Below are 24,994 nucleotides of genomic sequence, written 5' to 3'. Positions count from 1 at the left end.
GAAAGAGCTCTGGACCCTTCCCCCTCCCCGTTTCCTTCCAAAAGCACTTAGTTGTTCACATAATACAATGTTGTAAATACTCTGTCGTATATTACTCACATTGTACCCTTATATACCTTGTAAGTTGCCGCAGATAATGGTGTGTGGAAAACTGAACAAGAACAAGAGCAAGAATAAGAATAGCTTGCATCTTTATGAGGGCAGCTCAAGTTCCAGATGTACAGTTCCCAGATCTCCCAAACCAGCAGGCCAGCTCTCTTACAGTGCTTGAGACACATGTTGACAGGCTAGCATGAGGTCATCCATCTCCCTCCGGCTTGCTGCCTCTCAAAAACATAAGCTTTAATCATCAAAGAAAGCCATCAATGAAAAAGAGTGGAAAAACATTTATGGTCCTACTCATCCATCTACTCCAATTCTAATTTCAACCAGTTGCCATTGCCATTCCTTTACTGAAGCAGTCAGCACTGAACCATGGCTGCACCGTGAGGCTAGTACGAAAGTGTTAAACTGACAGGGTCAAGGTGACGATTTCCTTCCCAGCTCAGTGCAGCCCAGCGTGCCAATTCTGAGTGTCCTCACCGAGATACCCAGCTGAGAGACCACTGGCTCAGGTTACTCAAGCACATCTGAGAGATTAAGAGCAGACATTTCACAGGATTTGTAATAAGCAGCCATCTGTTCCATCTGATAGGAGCGTAACACCAATCCTGCATCTGAAATGACTGCTGATGTGATTGTACTAAACTATCAGTTAGGTTACGCAGCAAATGCATTCTTTTTTTTTTTGCTTGCTTTCGTGCTTCTCTCACGTCTCTTCAAACTGTATTTGCGCAGCAATTGATTAGGCCTGAAAAGCAGAGATTATGTTTATGGGCCCGACACTGAAGAAAATGCTTCAGGCCTAAAAATCAGCTGCCTGCTCCTCCCCTCTGCGTTTCCTCCGTCAAACCTGTCGGACTTCTCCATTCATCCAGGATCGCAAGGGTTAGCTGGCAGCTTGTTGTGAGGCATCGAAGTTTAAGTTCACTTCCTGTCAGAACAAAGAGAGCTTCCTTTGTACATAAACAAGATCAGCCAACATGTTTTACGGGTTTCCCATTCTTAGACGACGAACACAACCTGGCGGCTCCATCAGGCAATGCACATCAAAGTTGGGCTTGGAGAAATGAAAATATTATTGTAAGGTTTGCTTTACTCCAGCCCTTCTCACACTACACACCTAAGTGCCGAGTGCCACAGATCGCATTGGAAGCTGCTGATTTAAAAAAAAAAAAACGTGCACACTGTAAAGGAAACAAATGTAATCAGTGTGCAGCCAAGAGGACGTTCCTTTAGGTTTGTTTTTCTTTCAGCACCCAAAGATGTCACTTGCATCTAAGCCAACATAGTGTTTTCATATCTTCCTAGTTAAACTCGTGTATGACAGTTTACATTGTGCTTTGAAGCTCTGTACATCATATTTGATGGTGATAATAATCTTAAATGCAGGCTTGGCATCCCTGTTACTCCTCGTGGGGCAACAACTGTCAACAATGTCTCGTTGTTTCAGTCTGGAATTTGACTTGCCGAGTGTCAAGGCCCGACTGCTAAACTCCTCCAGTTGCAAAAACATTGAAGGGCATACATCTAATTGACAGGAGGAAAAAAAAAAAAAAAGACATCAAAACAACTCAACTGCTACCATGTATTTTATTTTTTTGCACAACCTTTACCCTAAGACCTGACACCTTATCCCCGTCCCTCTCAGTTTCGTTGAATTTCCAGCATTCTTCGGCAAGCCGTTCACTCATCAAAACAGACAGCAGCCGATGAATCACAAGTGAAACTTTCAATTCCCTATTCCAGCTGTGGCTTCTCTCCTAAACCCCCCCATTGGTCCCTTCCCCCCCTTCTCTCTTCCGTCTCCTTCGGTCTGTTTCAGTCGGAGTTTCCGTGTCGCTGTCTCAGTCTCTCTCGCTACCACACACTCACACACACATCTTTCCTGGTTAATGTCAGAGACTTTCACAGGCACACATCTCCTCGCTGCAGGCCATTGTTCGCTGGAGCCTGGCCAGGATTCAAAGGTGACAGCATGTTTTGGCAAGTGAAACAGCGTGAAACGCACCATGAGGAATGGTTCCAAAGAGGATGTCTCTCCTGCCAGGTCTTAATTCATACCGCCCAGCTTCTCATTCAGTTTCACCGTCACGTCCACCACTGTAATCTCTCTATAGCCTTCTCTCAAAAACAAAACGAACCACAAAATGCACATAAAAAGGTCAGCCATTGGAGAAGTCATCTTTAATATTGAATGTTGTCTTTCATTAACAGTTTTTGCATGTATGTGTACAATATGATGCTCAAAAGCCAATCATTTAATATTAGTTTATTCACAATTGTGCACGTCTTACTCATAACTATGGGAGTATAAAATCCTGTCTACTCCAATGAATCAGACGGCTACAAATATTCTATCTGACCTCAAATGCCCTAAAGCTGTGCAAGATACAGCATCCTATTTCCTGAGAGATCCAATGCAATCCTATCTGTTTTTTTTTTTTTTCACTTTCAAACTTGCTGCCAATGTTTAGTTAAACACAAAACACAAACTCATGGTTGAAGGACGGGGGATGTTCCTACTTCTTGCATTACAAAAAATGCTTATATTGGATATTAAAGCTTCCTTTAATATTCCTACATGCTGTACATAATATAAACCCATACATATGTAATATAAGCTGGTTTATTATTAATGTAATTAAATGTGCTCTCTTAACACGGCAGTGATTTTCGATTTTCAACATTTTCAAAACCGTCCAAGGGGAAACAACATCGGGTTCATCATCCAAACCTCTCTTTCAAAGCATCCAGCGATTTGCATATTTCACACCTCTTGGGCGAATTCACAAAACAGGGAAGAAGAAATATTTGAATTGGGATTTAGAGAATGTTATACACCTGACAATGTAAAAGAATCATTTACATCAACTCCTTCATACTCAGAAACATGTGAAATAAAACCATTCCTATATATATATATGATTTTTTTTTACTGTGGCTCATCCTCTGGCTTGTTGCTTGTTACTGTAACTGAGTTTTTGATCTCATGACTCACGGCATGAAAAACATCCCACAGGAAAAATCAGAAGAAAGATTTGAAAAGCACCTTCCGAGCAGCCCAGCGAATATTTTGGAAGTACGGGCCTATGTTTACAATAGGACTTCATAACAACAGACATGAACTTCAGTATCATTCTCATTCTTCACTTCTTCCATCTGAAACTGGTTTTAGGCTCTTTTTACAGCACAGGACTGAAAATGGTGACCTTTCTGTCATAACCTTGGCAGTCAGTAGTCAAAGTGAATGATATTCAGCTCAGAAATGTTTCCTTTGCAGCCAACATAAATGCTAAGCTGTTCTGTTTCTTTTAATTATTTATTTATTAGATCTTGATAAATAGAAATGTAAAATTGACCAATAAAATACAATAGTGCTTTGAATGCAGTGAAAACTAAGCATCTGTTCTTACCTCAGACAAAGATAATTATAATAATTTAAACCTGACGGGTGGGTTAATTACATAACAAATTAAATAAACAATATTATCAACTTAATTGATAGTAATTAAAACTCATGTCTACTTTGTGAACATGAGGACTAAGGAAATATCTAATTCCACTTAACAATCTTCTGGACAGCTGTGAGTAATATTGCTTTAATTTATTTATTATAGTGTGTTTAAAAAACAAAAACAAAAAAAACTAAAACAATTATTCACATTCTGAATGATTTTAAATTGGCTATGTGTTTATTTTGTCTGCACAGATGTAGAAGACAGCAGCGTCTTTGGTCTAGTAATGCGCTTTTAGCCCAGCTACCCAAAACTACTATACGTCATATAACCTAACCCTTGTTTTTTGTTTGAGTAGTATTTTTTCTGTCTATTTCCCCCTTATGAAGCTTGTTGAGACATTTTATTTTGCATATTGGGTGCTATAGGAGTTATAAGATCAATTAGTTGACTGGCAATAGTGGAACTGTGACCAGTGAGCAAAAAAAACGCTTCCCCAAAAATTTTAATAGAACAGAGATGCAATGACATAATTAGCTTTTCATTATTTTAAAGAGACATTACATTGTAATTAAACGGATATACGTCGTCATCTGTACTAACTCCCCTCAACTCCTGCCCCGGCACAAAAAGTTAAGTAAAAGGATATTATAAAATGATGTATCCCTGACATAAGAAAGTTTACAAACGAGAGGAGGCCATTCGACCCATCGTGCTCATTTGGTGTGCATTAATAACTAAGTGATCCAAGGATACTATACAGTCTATTTTTAAATGTTCCCAAATTTTCAGCTTCAACCACATCGCTGGAGTCAAAGGGGGATGTTTTTAACATTTTACTGCGTTGGAGACTGGTAAAACTAAATGCAATAAACTTTTTAGTATTGTAAACTTTTAATTTGGCACATTGATTAGTATTGTGCACAGTTATGACTTGGAAGAGGGGGAGGGAGAAGTTTATCACAAGAATAAACTCGAGGGGTGAAGATGCAGATTAAGACGTTTCTAGTTTATTTCCGCTGGTCAACATAAATGTCAGAATCTCCTTTTCAACATAAATAACAGATAAAACAAATTGACACAAATGAAAGCTGGTAAGCACAAGCCGACCGTCTGATTAGTTTCATTTTTGTTGTTTTGCGGTGTAATTCCGACTAGTTTCTAGATAGGTGCACTCCTTCCAAAACTTATTGTATCTCTTGAACAAGTATTTGTAAACATCTGCATTTTTATGTATTTTAAAAAGAACATCCTGGGCATTCATATGAATATGATTTTTTTAAGTGTTTATAAGCCAGGTTAATTCTGAAAAATAAAAATAAAAATGACTTCTGTATAAGTTTCGTTTCTTTGCCAATGCACATTTCTGTATTCATTCCAAAAATAAACGAATTATAGAAGAATGAAAAACATCAGTGTCTTATGTATCTTATGATATATAAGTTTCATATTATGCTTATATGCATTTATGTAAAATTAAGTAATTTGCTGCGCTATGTTAAGCGCTGTGATTTTTTTGGAGAGCGCTCTAGGCCAGACGCGTAGAGCACCCCCTGTAGGCCTAGTGCTCTGAGGGTTAAACACTAAATAGAATTTCTTCCTTTCTTTCTCCTTTTTAAGAAAGAGATTTTCTCTTTATCGGATCCTTGGGCATGCCCTCGCATGACGGCGTCTGCCCGTGTTTTGACTCGGGTGCCTCCAGATGCTCTCAGACTGTCTCACGGAGCCGAGCTTTCAGATCATATCTGTGGGCTGCACGGGCTTCTCTCTCTGTGCAGTCGCTGCCAGGGCTTCACAGTGGTTTCATTTATTATGTTATTGTGAGGCGGCTAAGATTTATGGGTTTCCAGGCAGATATGTCAAGTCTAGCCTTTCGTTTGAATATAACACGCTGTGTAGTAGAAGGGAAGCTGTGTGGAGGCTTCTCAGAGGCCTCCTGTTTAATACTGTCAGACTCAATTAGCTGCTAAAGATGTCTCTAAAGTGCTACACTCCAAGCATAAATGTGTTTACGTCAGCATGATCATTACACAGGTGCACCTTCTGTTGAGGACAATAAAAGGGCACTCTGAAATGTGCAGTTTTGTCACACAACACAATGCCACAGACGTCTCCAGTTTTGAGGGAGCTTGCGATTGGCATGCTGACTAGAATGTCCACCAGAGCTGCTGCCAGAGACTTGAATGTTCATTTCTCTACCATAAGCTGTCATTTTAGAGAATGTGGCAGTACGTCCAACTGGACTCACAACCAAGAACCACGTGTCACCATACCAGCCCAGCACCTCCACATCCGGCTTCTTCACCTGCAGGATCGTCCGAGACCAGCCACCCGGACAGCTGACGAAACTGTGGGTTTGCACAAAAGACTTTCCACACAGACTGTCCAAACCATCTAGGATCCATTTCAATTACACGCTCCCTTAAAACTTGAACTGATGTGTGCCCGGGTCCCAGTCCCGAATCGTCTGGGTTGATCTAGACCTCATTTACAGTCTAAGGTCCCATCCTGAGCTCTGCCTCTCACCTCTTTGAACAGACAGCCATCCTCAAGCAGCACTTCCTGATTTTCTTATCGAGCGCAATCATTCTACATCTTTGTATCCGAAATGCCTTTCAGGTCGACAAAAGGAAATCTAGACAATCAACAGGAGGGAAAGTCTTTTTTTTTTTCCCTTTTTCGCCAGCCAGGAAAACCTAAATGGCTAAACACTGAACGAAACTGAATTTCCTCTTCCAAAAGGACTGTCTTCGATTGTGCGAGCTATTTCCTCAGTCTGCATGCAATATATAAATATAAAAATGGCTCTGCATACTAAATTTACTTGCTTTCCCTTTTCGTTGGCTGGGGTTTGTTGAACACCACATTATAGGGGCTTCTTTTCTTCCTGCAGAGATATTTAAAGAGAGCAATAAGCAACATGCCCTCTAGGCCCTCAGAGATGGCACTTTTGCTGCCATTTTGGAGATGTGCTGCGTATGACCAAACTGCTGCCCATGCAGGGTTGTCGTGGTTTTGTTTAATTTTTTAAACCAAGGCCAGGTATCTTTAACTGTATGAGCAACACACCTCCAGAACAAAGAAACATAACATGAAGTTTAACTAGTTATACCCTCCTTTGTGTAGCACCATTCTCCTTGCATAGAAAATACTCCTTAAATGATCATTTTAAACTCTGCTCAGACATGCGAAGATGTTTTACTAAACCGTGTTATTCTACACTATTTCCATCTCTGGGCCCCTTCCACTATACTTATTGATGTTTTAGCAGCCGTGGCCGTGTCCTTCAGCAGAAAGAAAAAAATAGGGTTATTGAAGGACAGCAAAAGAAGAAAGGAAGAAAGGAAGAAAAAAAAGAAAGAAAAGAGCCCTATTTCTCAGGTCGCTCATTGTTGCGGCCTAAAACTGCGGGCTTCTCAAACCATTAAGGACTCCTCCCTTCAAACACCACAATCGCACCAGGAGTTAAAAGCCGTTTGCAATCCACTACACGGCTCGGAGGAATCCTATCTCCGCAACCGGAGGTATAGGGGCTGTAGGCGGAGGGAAAGCAAGTCATATTCTAGCTCGGGAAGCAGGAACAGACCTCGAAAGAATACACTGGCCCCTTTCAGAAAACCCCGTACTGAGGACCTCCCCTTAACTCGGGCAGTTAATGCGACTGTCCCATTAGTCACAGCACAGGAACTAATAACATACACTTCACCCGTGGAAACGAACTTTCTTTTGTGTCCAGTGTAGATTTTCGTTTTAATGTCTTTTTCCTCCCAGTGGGGTTCGCATGGGTGGGAGGGTCATATACCTGGAGATTTAATTACATTCAATAAGAGGGCTTTTAGTGAACACACATGTTTCAGATTGGAACCCCCCACCCCCCACCCCCCACCCCAGTTTATTAAAATCCAGTCTTGTACAGCTGTTGTGTGGAGATACCAGTGGAAAATGCCTGCCACATTCTTGAACGAAGCTCTGAGCGAGTTACGCTACTCTGGATTTGTACTCGTGATGAAAGGAGCTACAGAGAAGGTGTGTGTCGTTCTAGTATGGTCACATTAGTTCCCTTTTTGAGATCATTCTCAGCTCAGATGCTATGGGAACCTGAACAGTGAAAGTTACTCTAACCTTTCACCAGGCAGACCTACACGTCACTGTGGTTTAAAACCCCACGTATCTTGGAGTAGGTGATAAGAAATTGAGTCGATGCTACTCAGTTTTGAAAAAAAAAAAAAAAAAAAAAAAGATCCCTTTAAATCTCCACAGCAACAGACATCAACTGAGCAAAACAAAACCCAGGTATTTCCTGTTTAGGGACTATCTGTCGAGACATCCTTTATATAGCCCGTTTCCTCACTCTCAAGTTTTCGGTTTTCATTTAGCATTTAGTTCCAATAAGAAAGGAACATAAATAGCAATCATTTGAACAGAATTCAGTCAGATATGGGCTTATGCATTCTCCCGAGTTTGTTGAGCTAACACAACAAATAAAATCTAGTGTGAACAGAGGATTCTTCCTCCCTTAATTAAGATAACATCGGAGACTGAGGCAAAGCTTGTGCTCTGGGCCAAAATCTGTCTATCCCTGCAAAGGTCGAAAGCCACCGTCCGAGCAGACCATGCCATCCGCGCATTTAGACTCTGATTCGAAACAATGTCCAGACAGCGGCCTCCACTTTATGCACACTTCATTGATTCTGCAGCCCTGAGGCATCCAGATTAGCTGCTCTTGCTTCTAAGCTGAAGTAACTGCTTCCTCTCAACATGGATCCCCAAATACTGGGAGGCTGTGATTGACACTCCCTCGAAAGACATACCCGGTGGACACCAAAAAAAATGGCTACTGTCAAAGCTTCTTGGATCCCTGCAGGGGCTTTCTAGGCTAAGTACGATCTTTCACGCTAGTATTAGTGGGGCAAGTGCAGCTAAAGTCTCATTAGACCGTCCACAGCTTGTTCAGGACGTCCAAATGAACCAAATCAAGTGTGTGTGTGTAGCCCCATTCACACTGAAATGCCAGAAAATTTTGCCTGCTTTATTCTTGTTGCCCCGCATTCATACTGGGTTTGAATGCCGGAAAATTGCCGGCAAGGATGTCGCGTCTCGATTCGACTTAAGTACAGCACGTTAATAATAATAACTATTTTGTATTAACATTATTATTATTATTATTATTATTATATTATTATTATTAATAATAATAATAATAATAATAATATTAATATTAATATTAATAATATTATACAATTGTTGAACCACTTCACCATCTTAATAAAAAGAAAATTATACTTTCTGCATGTGTTTGCATTGCTTTCCAATTCATTAAAATGCAAACAAACGTTTACAAAGTTTTATACAAATAATATCAATCTAAATTAGCGGGGGTGGGGGTGCTTGCAGATGGAGTTCAGCCCGGCGACGAGAGCGGGGCGCAACGTGTGCGCTTGCGCATTAAAGTATCTCTTGGTTGTGTTGGTTATTGTGTGTCAGTTCTCTCTCCTCATGTCTGTGTTTCTGATGCACATTTCTTGCCGCATCCGACACGTGTGGAAGAACCGGGAAGAATGCAAAGCGTCCTAATGACGAAAAATACTGCCGTAAAGATTGCAATTTGCAACACCACGATATAAACGATATAGCATATAATATGAAACGGTAGACGTTTTTCTATCGTCATATCGCACAGCCCTAATCTGAGTCCTGAAAAAACACGGAAGTGAATCACGAAAATGAACCCGAGTTCACGAACTGAGCATGTTTGTACACAAGACAAGTGTGAATGGCGAGCACACTGATACATTGCTTCAAAGCAAACAAACCAAACTGATTTAGTCTTAAACTTTTTTTTATGCCTTTCATCATAAAAAAAGCAGACGCACTACTTTTCCTCGCAAAGGTAGACTTTGAAATGCGCCATCCAGGCAAGTGCCCAAGTCTGACAAAACCAGGAACAAATGTAATAATCTGAAGCTAAAACCCATGCGCATCAGTGCCAGAAGTTGACATTGTGTATAGAGTCCCACAGGGAGCAATAAATAGCTCATGTAGGAGTTCTGCTTTCACGCAGTTCAGCGAGTTGAAAGGGATTACATTATTCCAGTCCGACCTTTGTTTCCAGAGAGCAGGGTTCTGCAGCACAGCCTAGGAGATGAAAACATACCCTGACTCACTAGTGCCATGACAAGAATGTCAGAATTGAAGACCATTGGAGACCAGAGTCCGGACACACAAAAAAACGAAAAACTCCCTTGGCCGACAATCACAATGTCAGAATTCATTATATTCTCCTTTTTTGTGTGTCTCTTGATATTTTGTCCAGGAAATACCCAATATGTTTTATTCCATTAAAATACCAAATCAACGGTACGACCTGTTGAGCTCTTAGATATTCACAATAACTTTTTTTTTTTTACCAAGAAGAGAACAAAAAAAAAAAGATTAATGAATGCTCGTTTAAGGTTAAGATGTCTTCAACCAAATCTTATTCACTGTACCTGTATAACAAATATCTACCTATTATTCTTGTTGCTATGCTGCGACAAGGGAATTTGTTGCAACGCTACATACATTTTGATTTACCACACAAACCGCAATTCACACCGTATTTTCTCAGTTTATTTGCTTTTGACCTGAAGACGACCACAGCAAGAATATCTAACTCCATGAGGGACAGACAGCTTGTTGTTTATCACTCTTTAAAATAGTCCAGAAAAGGTTTTTAAAAAAGAAACTAGGCAAAAAAAAAAAAAAGACACTGGCAAAGGGACATGTCTCTTCATTGTCTGCGAATACTCAGATCTTCTGACCACACCCAGTGGGGCTGCGACTTGCCATGTGCCTCACCCACAGGCAAGGGAGACAGAAACGGGGAGAGGAAAAGCAGGAAGGCAGACACAAAGCCATGAGTTTCACCAGCCTGTCCCACTATATCACCACCAAGCCCCACATTCCTGCCACCATGATCCTGAGCCAAGTAAACCGCCCCACGAGAGGCTGTCGGAGCCTGGGACTGCAGAACAGGATGCTGATAAAGGGTCTTTCAGGGAGGGAGGGAGAGAAAGAGCGAGAAAGAGAGAGAGAGAGAGAGAAGGGAAGCAAGAGAGCAAAACAATTATATCCCAAGTTCTCGGAGGAACCGGTAATGGTATCTAAAAAATGTGCATTACCATTGACGGTACAATAAGAATGACACCTGCTGCTTCAACAGATAACCCTGTTGTAAATTTCACTGGCTTCTGGCAGCTTTTTAAATTAATTATTTGGATGGTGTGGAAAGGGTCGCTGGAATGGCGAGAGGGAAAAACGACAGATGTGAAAGTTGAACCGAAACGAAGGCAAATGTTAAATTCATTACGTTCACTCAATTAACTGGGACTTTTTCTGTCCTCCTTAAACGGAACGAGACAAGGGGAGTCAGGATCTGAATAAAGTGGAGGACGTTTCCGTTAAACAAATCTTATGGTAGAATATAATTTTTCCATTCAAGTCTGTTTTAGACCCGATCCCCTCCTGAAAACTTGTTTTTGCTTAATCAATTGCTTTAGCTTTAGCAAATCCAAGGTTACTGCCATTAGTCATCCCGATATATAACAAGAAGCAGTCTTATAAAAAAATAATAATAATAATAATTTGGGAATAAAAATTGGGAGTTTTCCTTGTCACAAAGTTATGAAAATCACTTATTTTTAATTAAATGTCAATGTTTTTTTGTTGTATTTTTTCTGCATTCTGAAGAACAAAAAGCTGTGGGTTTCGATTCTGATCCACACACTTTCCTGTCAGTCGTTAAAAACCTGTTTACACAGAAAACCTGATTATTATTTTCAGTTATTTAAGCAGGTGTTTGACACAATTCACTTTGTTTTAATGAACTGAAGGATTCCTCAACATTTTTACTTTCAGTTTCAGCCAACAAAAACTGGCTTCTCCCCGTGGCAACCTCAGAAACATATTTACAAAAAAGGTTTAAAAGCCTAATTTTATTCCGTTTTTAAACACTGTTTATATAATATAATGAGATGTATGAAACACTCTGATCAACCCAAGTATGTCCTTTAGAAATATCTCCCTTAAACACGCACACAAACACATACACACAAATCTAACAAACTGAATTGGTTCCGCCATTTAAATCAAATTCTGTGCAATTTTTCTGCATTTTACAGCACTCATTTATGCATAAACTCGAATCCATGAACATCAAATGACCTGGAAGTTGCAGCTCTTCAAAACAATGCTAGTTATGTAGTACAATTTCTGTCTAAAACAGCAGCAACAACTTTTAACTACGTAAAAAGTCACGGTGCAATTAAGACTTGTGGCTCCCAGCTAGGACTGAACCAAGGTCATCAAATGAGCCATATTCAAACCTCATGTGATACCATGTAATTTGTGAGCCAACAATGAAGCTGTATATTCTATTCAAGCAAAGTCTCCTCCAAGAACTTATTAAACTGCCCTTCAATAAAATGTACTATTGGGAACCATGTCTCCTTCACAAAGGTCGCATTAACTGTACAATGCAGGGTTTGTGTGCAGACCTTTTCCCATGGCCCTTTCGATGTTCAGCATAGTTCTGCACTCACTTCATACGCTATATTTAAACTGTGCTCGTCTATAACATTAAAAAGTGCATTATCCACAAAAAAAATAAAAAGACATAAATCACTGCTGGATTTATTCTGGTAGATTATCTTACTCATGATTAGGATTGACCATAAACAACCTAGATTCAGTGGCATATCAAAAGCAGTCTCTACTGTATACTGCTTGCCTTATTCACTTATAGCATGCAGTGATATGGAAAGTATGTGGCAGAAAGATGATATTATATTATGCACCAAGACCTTTGCAACTTTACTGTGTTTGATGTATTCAGTGCTTCTGAAAACAAAATGCAGGTTCAAATTACATATATATCCTGTGACATGATCAAAGTAAAATGATTGCATGTGCACTTCATTTTATTAATAAAAAATAAGTAGATATTAAAAGCTGTTGAAATAAAAGCATTGAAAGCATTAGGAGTTGAAAGAAGGATTGGTTGATGCATTCCCTGTGCTGCTGTGCAAACAAATATAACAATATGCTAATAGGCTATTTGTGTATGTGAGAGGTATGTGTGTGTGTGTGTAATGTGGTTTACACAATCTGAAATGATGAACTTGTAGTGATGTGAATCTCACGAGCCTCAATTATATAAGGGGAAGGAGTTCGAGAGCTACGAGAGACATTTGCTATACTTTTCAGCGACGACTGAGGTTCTCTCTTCACCGTCGACAAAAAGAAAAGGCGAGTCGGTCCCTTTTTGCTGTATTCCCCTACTTTTCTCTCAGGAATGCCGAAAATTAGAGGCCGTGTCAAAATCCGTCTGAACACAACGCCCCTCACAGGGCACTGGATGATTAGACTTTCCGAAATTACACTTTGAAAACGACACCTCATCTCCATGAAGCTGCAGCCCGTCAGTGTAGAATGCGTTTTGTTTTCGAATAAAATGTTTTAAAACAATGATGAGATCTACATCCACTACAGAATATCTGAATGACTTCTAAAGTGCAAGTAAAAAGCGGAAATACAGATTCATTTAAGCATGAATCCGTCAAAAAATATCATTATCTCTCAGACAGTCTCTCAGTTTTCTTTGCATAGTTCTGCTTCCTGCCATGAATTGTTGGGGAAGTAACTTGCAAACATCACTACATATATTTGCCACATTTGTCATTGACATTATGCATGTATGCATGTATGTATGTATACATACATACATACATACATACATACATACGTACATATGTACACACACACACACAAATGTGGTTTACAATGAAGATATCTAAAGAACATTAGGCTTATTATTAGTCCAAAAATAAACTCTTTTAAAGCCTAGAAGCCTGCACATCCCTCAGTAGGCTTGGTTTCCATTTCTAATTGCTGCTATTTTAGTCAGACAAAGAACAATATAAGGAAACCTGGTCTAAAGCGAACTGACTGGCAGAACTGACCCTGTCTGCCCTGCCAGACACTCCAAAAGGATGGATAATTAAGTTTCAAGCAGGGAAGGACACAGAAGCCCCGTTTTTTTTTCTTCTCCGTCGTGAAAGAACAAAAAAGAGAAGAAAAAAAAAAATGTCCCTCAGATAACTGTATGAACAATATGTTCCCAGTTCCTGTTAGGAAGGGGAAGTTGCACTCTGACTTTGAGACAGCCTTGGGTCAGGGCAGTAGCACAACCTCTGTTAAATTCACTAATGCTCAGTTTTCTCAAAATAAAAAAATAAAAAAAGTCTCCTTCCTCTCCTCGCTTCTCTGAAGCTTAGCCTCCATTAACCCCATTCTGTCGCAGCTGGTGCACTTCAGTCAGTCTGCCTTCACCTGCATTAATGTTTTATTACGATAAAATAAACAGTGGTTCATGATTTTTTTTTTTTTTGTGTGTGAACGCCCTTTCCAGGCTTCAAAAACACAAAACAATCTGTCAATCACGCTCAGCTGGATAGATTAGACAATACATCGAATGGACGAAATTGTTTGTTTACCATCTACCTGCTTTTGTTCCCTAAGTTTTCTCTTCATCTGCTGCCAATAATGTACCTTGAATACCTCACAAACAGCTTAGCCAATGGAGCCAATGGAGCCATTGTTTTTTACACACCCGTAAGGTATTTGGATAGCAAATTACTATTTCAGGATACTTTCATTGAGACCACTGACTTTAAGGTCTTGAATCCATAACTGGCACTGATTGAAAGCCTCTCTAAATGTCTGAGATTTGTCTTGGGGAGGTAAATGTGCAGCTTTTCCATCTATATATTTGCAGTCCCTTTCTAGTCTGCAAACATTAGCTTACAATAAAAGTGCAAATATAGAAGTGTGTTAAATGTCCCCCAGTCCAGTGTCACTTCACAGCTGGCCTCCTGTGCATGTCACACATACTTGTACAATATAAATGTCAGGAAGGGCCTATTTTAGACGTACTTAACTAAATCTATATTGAGACCGACTAGTGAAGGGGGTTATACGAGGACAAAATCTACTCAGCATTTCCTGAGCAGACGGGGAATGTTACATTCTTAATTTTGTCGCCAAACTTTCCCACTGGGTCAGGTTAAACAAACACAGAAAGAGCACGCTTCAATGGAGAGACCGGCGGACTGCCTCTGCATTTTTAATGTTTTTGACACAACATCTTGAAGTATTCATGCTGGCAGAGCATCGGCTCTTTTCAGAGCGAAGCCTAGCGCTTGAGCAATAAATTTTAAAAATAAAGAGTACGTTTGTAAAACCAGTGATAGGGGAATGAGACGGTTTTGTGTGGACATGTTCTTTGTTTGACATTCCAACTGTTCATTTTCTTTTATCGCAACTAAAAGTTCACTGTTCTCTCTGCCATCTCCGAGCCAATAGAAATCTAGTAAAACAAATCTTTTTGACACATGTGTAGTGAAGGACAGATACAGGTAAGCACACTGTGGCATGTAGGTAATAGTGCGATTGTGCAACCAGATTATTTCCTGTTTGACTGCTTCCAGTTGAAGCGCTGCAATTGTGTTTGTGTTAAAGGGAACATGCAACACTGCATTACTCAAAATGCTACCAAGCACGAATGCCAAGTAAAGCTGCAATATTGCAGTACCAGAACAGTTGAGTATTAGATGATTTTACTCGGACAACTGAAGACGCCAATCAATCCAAACATGGCCGACGGTTATATTTAATCTACAATAGATGCATTGAGGTAACACCAACTAGAGCACATTTCTGGTGATCCTTGCACAACAATAGCTCAAAAGGAAGGAAACCTGCATGCTTTTGTCTGCAAGCACATAAATAAATAAATACACACATACACAATTACACAGGAAGGAAACCAAAGGGATAGGTAGCAAGCCCAGGTAAGAAGCATTTATTTTATATTGAAAATAACTAAAAAATAAATACAACTCACTAAACACTGTATGGGGATTTTGTTCAGCAACTCGTCTGAGCAGAATACTAGAAATTGTTCTCGCTATTTGTTTCAAAATTCCTCACTGATTAAGTGCATTGTGTTGCAATGTTGTGATATAGCAGTAACACACCAAAGATGATTTACATTGTCTAAAATCATACACAATGAATAGTAATCTTTTAGTATGTAGGAGTGCCAATAATGTCTTACAGAATACAATACGCACTCACTGGACTATTTCTTTCTTTACTAAATTTGGATTTAAAATTTTGTCGGAGGGTGGGACAATGAACAAAACACTGAATGACCTGTATTGTTAAATGCACTGAAATGTTCATTTAGACATGAACTGCCCCAGAAAGCAGACCTAGACTCCCACTTAATGATAGATTTCCTGGGCAGTTAGCCTATTTGGATTCCCATCAAACTAGAGATGATTATCGTTTCCCTTTTTTCCTTTGTACATCTATAATTGATCAGCCGGGATGTCGACCCAGTTCCCTGACCCACTTTGAGCTTTCATTACAGTAATGAGAGAAGAGAAAGATGGCTGAACATGGCAAGTTCTCAGCCTGTATTGGACGCTCCCATCAAAGGTAATCGTAAAGACCCTATTCCTCTCCCCTCTTGATTTAAAGTATTTACTGCCAGATTTTCTCCACTAAGGTTATCTTACAATGGATTAATCTGGCTGAGGGCCACAAAAACATTGTACACCTCACCTGATAAAGGTTATCATGATCTCCTGGCAAATGCTATGGTGTTAGTTCAATCTAAAATACAGGTGTGCCAATTACGCAATCACACAATAAGGTCACATCTCCAATCTCTGTGTGTTGTCAGCTCTCAAGCTTCAGTTTACAACGTGTCTGGGGTTCTGCCCCTTCATATTTTGCAAGACTGAAGATTCCTTGTCTTCCAGTTCGAATAACCATAATTACCAGTTGTGTGTAAATTGGGAAGGAGTAGTCTACAGAAAGGATGCAACAATTAGTGTTGGCGATGATGGAAAGAAGTTACTCACCATTGAAGAAGCTCTTGACCTTCAGGTAGCCCACACTGAGCCTCAGCACGGAGAGCTTGTCCAAGCGGGCCCTCACATCCTCCGAGAAGGGGAGGAGGCTGGTAAGCTTGTCCAGCTCGCAGTTTAAGCGATCCCTGTGGCGTTTGGAGGGGTTCGACTTGGCCCCATCTGGAGCGGGAGGCTTGGGACTGAAGGGTGAGGAAACACAGAAGGAGTGTGAGACAGCCAGTTATTTTGCATGCTAAGGTCACTGTTGCATGGTTTCTTGAAGATCTAAGACACCATAAACAGCCAACTTTGTGCCAGTGTTCCCACTCTACCTGGGTTTGTTCGCTAGAGAACAAATATATTCACAATGAAGGGAGACATCTTGTGTGTATACTGAACTCTGTGGTTGAACTACAAGAATCCTACTTCAAAAGGTAATTTTAGTTTACTTTTTTTGGTGAGGCATGGACACAGAAATAGGTTCACATTTTGCTTCTCTTTTTGCTCTGTATCATCAACAAAATCGAAAATCACAGACAAGCCTTATTGGTCTTCTTTTCTTTAGAACACAAAAGTATTAATATTGTAAAATGTGAAACACTGATCAGAATCTATGCAGTATCATACAAAAACATACAATTGTGATCTTGTGAAATGATACATAACAAACACGTCTGGGAATCCCAGATATTCATAATGTAGCCAGCAACAATTTCAGACCAGAGACCAGAAGCTTTTCTTTCTGCACTGCGCCATGCACAAAACATTGTTGAACTTTGACCAGTGTAAACACAGTTAGTAGTTTCGCCTTTCACAAATGAATGTGTACACAGTGCACCTGGAGACTCGCTGACTCTACTTCCCGTTGCGTTCGGTTATTAAAACTGCACGGACATGTTTCTCTGCTGCTTGTAGCAAGAGGGGAGGGGGAGACGGGGAGAGACAGAGGACCTTTGCCCATCTGCTGATAAATTATTTAGCATTTTAGGGGAAACACCTCAGGCATTGGTTTTTAAAAAGAACCAGACACCCAACCCCACCGACTAGCACAAAGCCTTGCAAAATGCTCAACAAAAATCTTATACTGTATGTAGTACGTATTTTGGTTGAATTTCTCAGTATACATCTCATTATGTGTGCTCTGTGCACTTTATTAACCCGTATCAATTGTATATTTCCCTTGACAAGTAATTAGTCCCAAAACAAAAGTAAAATACTTCCAAAAGCTTTTTGCAATGTGTGGGAATGGAAATTGGCACCCTGTCGTGCCCTGCAGCCTGTTAACAAAATACTGTACACAATTATGCCCGTTTAACACTAATCACAGACGGAGCCCCCGAGATCCCATCTTTGAAAGGTCTTGGTCTCAGTCTCGGTCTCGGCATGTCTGGCTTGGATCTTGATAACACTTCAATCAATCAATCTCAGGCAGGAGAATTCTCGAAGTTATCATCAGCGATTATCTCAAATCAGGCTTTTATTCCCCTTCACAAATTCTCACACACATGTATGCATTGACTGGTATTCAAGACTACATATAAACATCTGAACAGCATTCAGAGTATAATACAATTAATAAACTTAACTCATCTGTTTCTCCGAATGTCTTCAATGAAGCAAACCTGACCCCCTGCCACCACATACATTTCCTATAATATATAAATTAGATTCACAAAAATAAGTGTTTACTAATCATATATAATGATCTGTCATAATGTACAGGTATATTGAAAAAGCCTGTTCACAATTCACCTATTTAAACAGGCTAAAGCACACACACACAAAATACAATTACAGTATGGATTTACAAACAGGAAGTATACTATACATTTAAATTCTAGATGTAAGACAACACAATTACCACAAAAGACAACATAAATCTGTCACTTTGCAGATAAATAGGGGGTGCGGGTGGGGATAGACATATTACAAAATAGTCTAAATTATTTTTAAATTGGTTAATTAAGAAATTGATTGAACATTGTGCACTGTATACCATGTTACCTTTTGCTTGGCACCATGTTATTATGCAGTTTTCTAGATATAATCTGCTTTTTAATAACTCAATATCAATAACTCAAAAGAGTCTCTGCCCTCCTTCCAGCACTTACTCAAGACATCTTTTCAGACAGTACTTGTAATTTAGTCATTTACTCTCCTATAAGATAGCACTTTTACATCATTTTGTCATACTTCTTGCTTTGGTCTACTAGTACTCGTATTGTTTAATTTGATCTCCCCTATGCCCCCTTTCCCTGCCCTTTGACTGGGACCTAACATCTTGACTGCACTTACCAGCTTTTACAATCTAGGATGTAAGACCTCATATATTGTTTACTGTATATCTCCTATACACTTGTGTAAATTTGAATTTGTAAAATGTATTATGCCTTGAACTGCACTGTATTATTGCACTTTTTATTGTGCTTAGATTTGGTCACCCTGGACAAGGGCGTCTGCTCAGAAATAAATAATAAAATAATAGAAATATCCTTGCCTTAGTTACTGCAAAGCTAAGTCATTATCTATTTCATAAATAATGAGTCCTGATTCATACTCTTTGCAAAACGCTCAGATAATTATACCATTTAAGCCCTGGTGTTTAAATGCATTTGATGAAATACAGAATAAGGAATTAAGGTCAGGGACTCATCTTGAACTATCCGGTATTACTTTAGGCAGTAATGCAGTTAGTGCTAATCAGACATTTGTAAAACAGTAGAGTTCATTTATTTATGTATTTGTTTGCTTTATTGTTTCCAATCGTGCTTCCAAGAATGAAGCGCCAGGGTTATTTTATCCCCTCTGTGTTTATTCTCACAAAGGACATTATGTAAGCTGTGACTAGCAAACACCCAAGAGCCGCACATGTGGTCTTATGATTTGCACGTCATCGAAAGATATCATTCTCAGCGTGAAAAAGCAATCTGCAATCAAAAAACACGAACAAATAGATTTACTATTACACAGTGACCAGTGTCAGAGTCAGTGTTCGAGAGCCTCATTAGTCTATTTAGAATCAGGTAAGCTATTTAAACGGCCTAAAGCCATTCTGACAGCCTGTTATAATTGCATACTAGAAGAGCTCCCCTCCCATTCCTGTGGGGAAATGAGAGAGGAGACATTTCCTACTCGTGTTATTGTTGTCAAGCAACTTCACGGTGTCAGGAGTATCACCATATCAGTCCAGCACAGGCTATGCTTCTGTTGTTGTTTTTAACTGGGCCGTCTCCCATACGAAGATATGTCGGCACCTGTCGCACGTTTATTCTTAAAATAATTACATGAATGAGCTGAAATATGTTGTGTCCATATATGGTGATGGGTGTGGTCTATAGAAAAGCACATCAAAATAAAAAAAACAATAAGCAAATAAACTGAAACCATATGGGTGTCAGTGTGAGAGGAATTGTGCCCATATTTGTCACTTCCATGTTGTTTTCATGCTTGGGACCACACATGGCATTTCACAAAAGCTGTGTGAATTGGGAGCCCTGTGTCCAGATCAGTGAACATGTGTTCTTAGTCTAGACGCATGTCATTAATTGTTAATTAACGACAGATGCGCCTTGATTTAGGCCTCGTCAGAGTCCGGCTAACAACATACTTGCATTCACCTTTAGCGTGTGCCAAAACGATGACACATTAAAGCAATTTTCAAAATGTGTGTGAACCACATGATAGTGGCATGGGAAGATGCTGAAAACTAGCACTTTTTAAATGAGTGAATACAATCTGTTTGGGTGTGCCGTCAGTAGTGAAGGGAATATGAATGAATGGTCAATGTTGCTTCATTTAGCCTGCATGAGCAGTACAAACCTCTCTGAGCAGCCCACACAAACACGGCCAATTATGACCTTGTTAACAGGCTTAATGAAAAACATGATGACTCTACACTGAAGACACTAGTTTGAATTTAAGATCTGAGAAACCACATGAATGCTGCAAAGTGATTTGATTGTTCTATGAACAATACAGCGCACAGGGTTAAAATATCAATTTCAAATTATGAACAATGTTAATGTCATTTCCAGTGTGTGCAACAAGTATTTCTTGGTGTACTTAGCCTGTGCCACATCTGAAAGACCTGGGATCACAGAGTATTGCCTCTCTAGATACGGAACATTACTCGAGCATGCAATCCTGTTGCATAATATCAAAACCTTATTATTGCAAATAAAAAGTCATTCAAATCTTCACTCACTCAGGCTTGAAAACTAACCAAATTGTTACTCCAGTTGGATAAAGGCCAAATAATAATAATATTATTAATTGCTTGTACACATCGAATGTAAGACACATTGATTTCTCTGTGGGCTGCTGGCGAGTCATTCGTCGACACAAGTGGCTTTGTAACTCGATTCCCTTTCTGAAGGACAGCGGTGTTTTTTTTAGTTATAACTCAAGCCAGATATTAGACATAAAATCTACTTTCCGGGAAATACAAAAAAAAAAGGACCCTACCAGAAAACCTACAGGGACAAAAGATCGCATTCAGCCATTTCTTTTCCACCTCGAGCAACTCCATGTTGGAGTAGGCAGATAAGAATGCCATCATTGTTGGCTCTCCAGGGGGCTTACCTCAGCCCTTATTTATTCGGCAGTGCCCTTTATTTATAGTGGGAAACATGGTTTAAATCAAAGTCCCTTCTCTCAAACTCAAAAGAAGGCAGCCACATACTGTAAGGAAACAAGGAATTCTGGGAGGTGAAGGTTGTGTCTTAGTGGAGTGAGTGACCTTGTGTAGTTTGTGTAGGAAAGCAGCAGCATAATAGATTTAAACCACACAATACTGTACTTTACTTTTTGTAACTCAAGAATTAGACCGAAGTAATCGAATACAGAGGTTTCTATATTTAATCTGTAGTCAGTGACATTCGTGAATACCTGGCTTGCAAAAACAATACTAAGAACAATACAAAATTAAAGAACAAGGTAAACTATACTCTGAATAATTATAAACCATGCTTTCATAAATGCTTATTTATGCTTTTAAAATTATAAGTATTAAAGCTTGATTATAACGTTTTTTTGCTGTGCACTTGAATTAACCTCACTTTTGCAGCACAGAAACACATCAGCAGTGGATTTTGTTCAGTGTGTCAAATAACGTGTAGTGTTTTATTGTTTACAGCATTGGTTACACACACACACACACACACACACACACACACACGTAAACCTGAAGTCTGCCTTAGTACGTTGCATTAGTCCTGAACTGCAATTACTTATTTATGATTTACTACTATATTTGCAGGAGTGAGAAAAAGCTGAAACTCTGCTTGTTTGTACAAAACATTAAAGGAACGTTAAACGTCTGCATTATCTTTGTGTGTGTGAGATCTGTTTCAGTCCCTCCTTCGTGCATATCTGTCGATATTGTACTTGGTTTTCTGTGGTTGTGTGTAGTTGGAATGTGATTTGACATGCTAAATAACTTCGAAATTGTTCCTAAAAAGGCAGCTCAGAAAACAATGAGAGGAAGTACGATAGAGAAGTAGGCTTTTGATGGACATGCCAGCCTAGTGTAATCATAACTGGGTTCCCCTTCATGGTGCTTGAACACCAGCTATGTGCTAATTTTTTATTTGGATTTTTTTGGCTACCATAGCAAGCCAGTATTCTAAATATAAAATGTCGGCAGGTAAACAATAACAAAGAATACCTTATATTACTGTGAATGCAAATGCACAGGACAGGAAATATAAAAGTAAACCATAAAGCAGAAAACTCAGGCAAGTCTTTTACATAACTTGCAAATATCTGTGATTCAATCTTGTTCTGGTTGAATATGTTATTGTATATAATGTGTGATTGTTTCGGAGGGTAAATTATGAATTTGGGTGTTATGACTGCATCACATGTCACAGCTTTCCTTGGAATTAAGTTTTTAATTGCTAAAACAAACTGATTTCACCGCTCGGGTTTGAACTTCCTCGTCTATCAAACAGCACCTGATTAGTTAACCCAACTGATCAGAAAACACCGTACAAATCCTGAACAGTGGAGATATCCCACTAACCTGGAGTCATGCTGGGAGATCTGTCATTGATTATACAGTAATAGCTCCAGATAAACACAAGAAGACAACCTAGGCTTATACAAGTAAGGAGATCTTGTATAACCCACATATAATGCTTCTGTAAGAGCAGAAATTGCAGAAGTACACCGAGAAAAATGATTCAAGGATCACATGCAGATGGTTTAGAAAATAGTAAAGAAGTAAAAATGAATGAAATAATAATTGGGGACAAACTTTAACTTAGTTGTGTCCCCAACAATTACTTCCAACGCTTAACATTGGCTATCTTTCAGTTATTAACAGGATACCTAAGATAATTGATTAATTGAACACTGTTTGGTAGCATTCAGAAAGAAGTATAAGATGTAAGATCTTAGGCAGATTGTTCATATTCTTGTCCTCTCTCTCCCCGAATGCCTGGAACCTGCGTGTGGGCTACCAGTTTCCAAATGTCTTTCTGGCAATCAACATTAAACGCTAGCCACATTATAACTGCCTGTAGAATGATTTTCTCCTGGCAAGTTCGAACTTGCAGCGAGTTCTGTTATCTTCCTCCAAACAGACTTGCGTCTTTGAAATGTTCGTGCAGTATCCCTGCTCAGGCTTTTTTTTTTTTTTTTTTTTTTTTATGCAAGAGGCAACGACAACCTCAAACAGATTCTAATCAATCACCAACATCGCCACAGATGTTCTCGTAAAAGAAAACGCACCCGTTGTGCAACTTTTCCTGGAACCCCTTCTCTTAGACTGACTCCCTAGAAAGGAAACCATAGATTTGATTCAAGTGGTAATTCTGTGTATTGTCACATGGCGGTTTGTAACAATGATGTTGGTTGAGGATGTTTCCTATCAAGCTTGGTGTAATTTATTGATTTGGGCTGGTGCTGTAGATACTGATTGATGACTAGACTTACAAGATCAAGACATGTGTGTTTATTTAAACGTGCAATTGGACTGTAGGGTGTATACAACAGTACACCACTATTTTCTAGTCAATTGCATATCAGGGTTTAGTAAGGAGTAATTCAAATGTCGGTGCAACAAACTGTACTAAAAGTTCAAGCGTCAAGCAGAAGACCGATGTGCAGCAAGTAGAACAGAAAGATGAGAGATGAGCTACAGAAGAACCACAAAGCCACAGAAGGGCCAATTCTGCTACCTTAGTTGGTGGGTGGAACCTGGCCTACCAATAATCTACTCGGAGCACTGCCTCTGTGATCATCTATGGATCGATTAGTCATGCCTTATGATGTGCACATGTAAAACCTTGCATGCTAGTTCATGTTAGTCACCTTGAACTAGGGCAGTCATTTTAATAATAAATGGATGTATGCAACTTCAGTTAGAAAATGATTTCTGACTAATCAAATCCTCATACTGGTATTTGTTCACTGATGAACTGATGGGTTCTGCTGGGAGCAACAGAAAAGTATTTCTGCAAAAAACTGAATTTCTGTTTTTTCATCTTTCTGTGGAACTGTATAAAGTGTGTCATTGATATCCCCCGAGTTTGCTGTAGATCAGAGCTAATGTTTAGATAGTTAAATTAATGTTTGCAAATGACAGTGACACATTGGGACATTATATATATATATATATATATATATTACACATCTATCACTGTACCATCTATCCTATACTTGTTTTTATATATTTAAGCCTGATTTTGTAACACTGAGATTTGTAGTTTGCATATTATAAAAGAAAAAAGTGGGTAATTAATGTTTACCAAACTGGTCCAATCAACATATTATAATGTGGGACAACCTCAGTATGAATTATATGGAAATAGGACATTCATAAATTGAAATGGAGCAGATTCCCTTTGCACAGGGCTGTAACACTACGATTTGTATGCTGCTAGTGTCACATACGGATAACACTAGGGGCAAAAGTGTAAAAGCGTAAGGGTATCGAAGGCTAAAGTTTGACCTTCAAGGGCTTAGAACACATTTCCGAAGAAGCTTTGACAAGTTTGAAGCTTTTATAGCACTTCTTTGCAATGAGTAAGTAATGTTGTACAGGTGGTAACTCATAAAAATGTAATAAAATGTATTCTGCTGTATTAAAAACATGTATTATCATGTTTAGATATTATATATTGTAAAAATGCATATCTGAATTCACATATTAGATGCTACTTCTATACATGCAGTAATCTTCCAATGCAAGATCACCTTATAGCAGCTAATAAATTCACGTTTCTTATTTACCGTAATAGTAATACAACTGCAACTACTACTAACACAACAACAACAACCATAATAATAATAAAGATGTCCTTTATTTGTCAATATTGCACCATATTCTGAGTCTCAAAAAGATTGTTCTCAGACCTATTCAAATTAAATCTGGTTTCAATTAGGGGCTATAAAACTGGCAATTTACAGGCTAAATCAAGGCTGAATTAAAAATAAACAACTGTGATAAATGCAAAATCAGTTTGCTGAAGACTGCTT

General features: G+C 39.1%; 1 protein-coding gene across 2 annotated transcripts in view; it reads right to left on the bottom strand.

Annotated features, from left to right (window-relative positions):
* The window catches only part of ahr2 (aryl hydrocarbon receptor 2), an 88,594-nt gene that overhangs the window by 56,680 nt on the left and 6,920 nt on the right, over positions 1 to 24,994 (bottom strand). For both annotated transcript variants that reach the window (XM_066688541.1, XM_066688543.1), the window contains exon 2: positions 16,526 to 16,713. In XM_066688541.1, coding sequence (XP_066544638.1) covers positions 16,526 to 16,713 — 188 coding nt within the window. The remainder of the gene's footprint in view (positions 1 to 16,525; positions 16,714 to 24,994) is intronic.

Source organism: Amia ocellicauda, chromosome 16, assembly GCF_036373705.1.
Source record: "Amia ocellicauda isolate fAmiCal2 chromosome 16, fAmiCal2.hap1, whole genome shotgun sequence".
NCBI classification, from domain to species: domain Eukaryota; kingdom Metazoa; phylum Chordata; class Actinopteri; order Amiiformes; family Amiidae; genus Amia; species Amia ocellicauda.
Note: the sequence above shows the minus strand (reverse complement) of the source record. Positions and strands in the feature narration are given on the sequence as shown.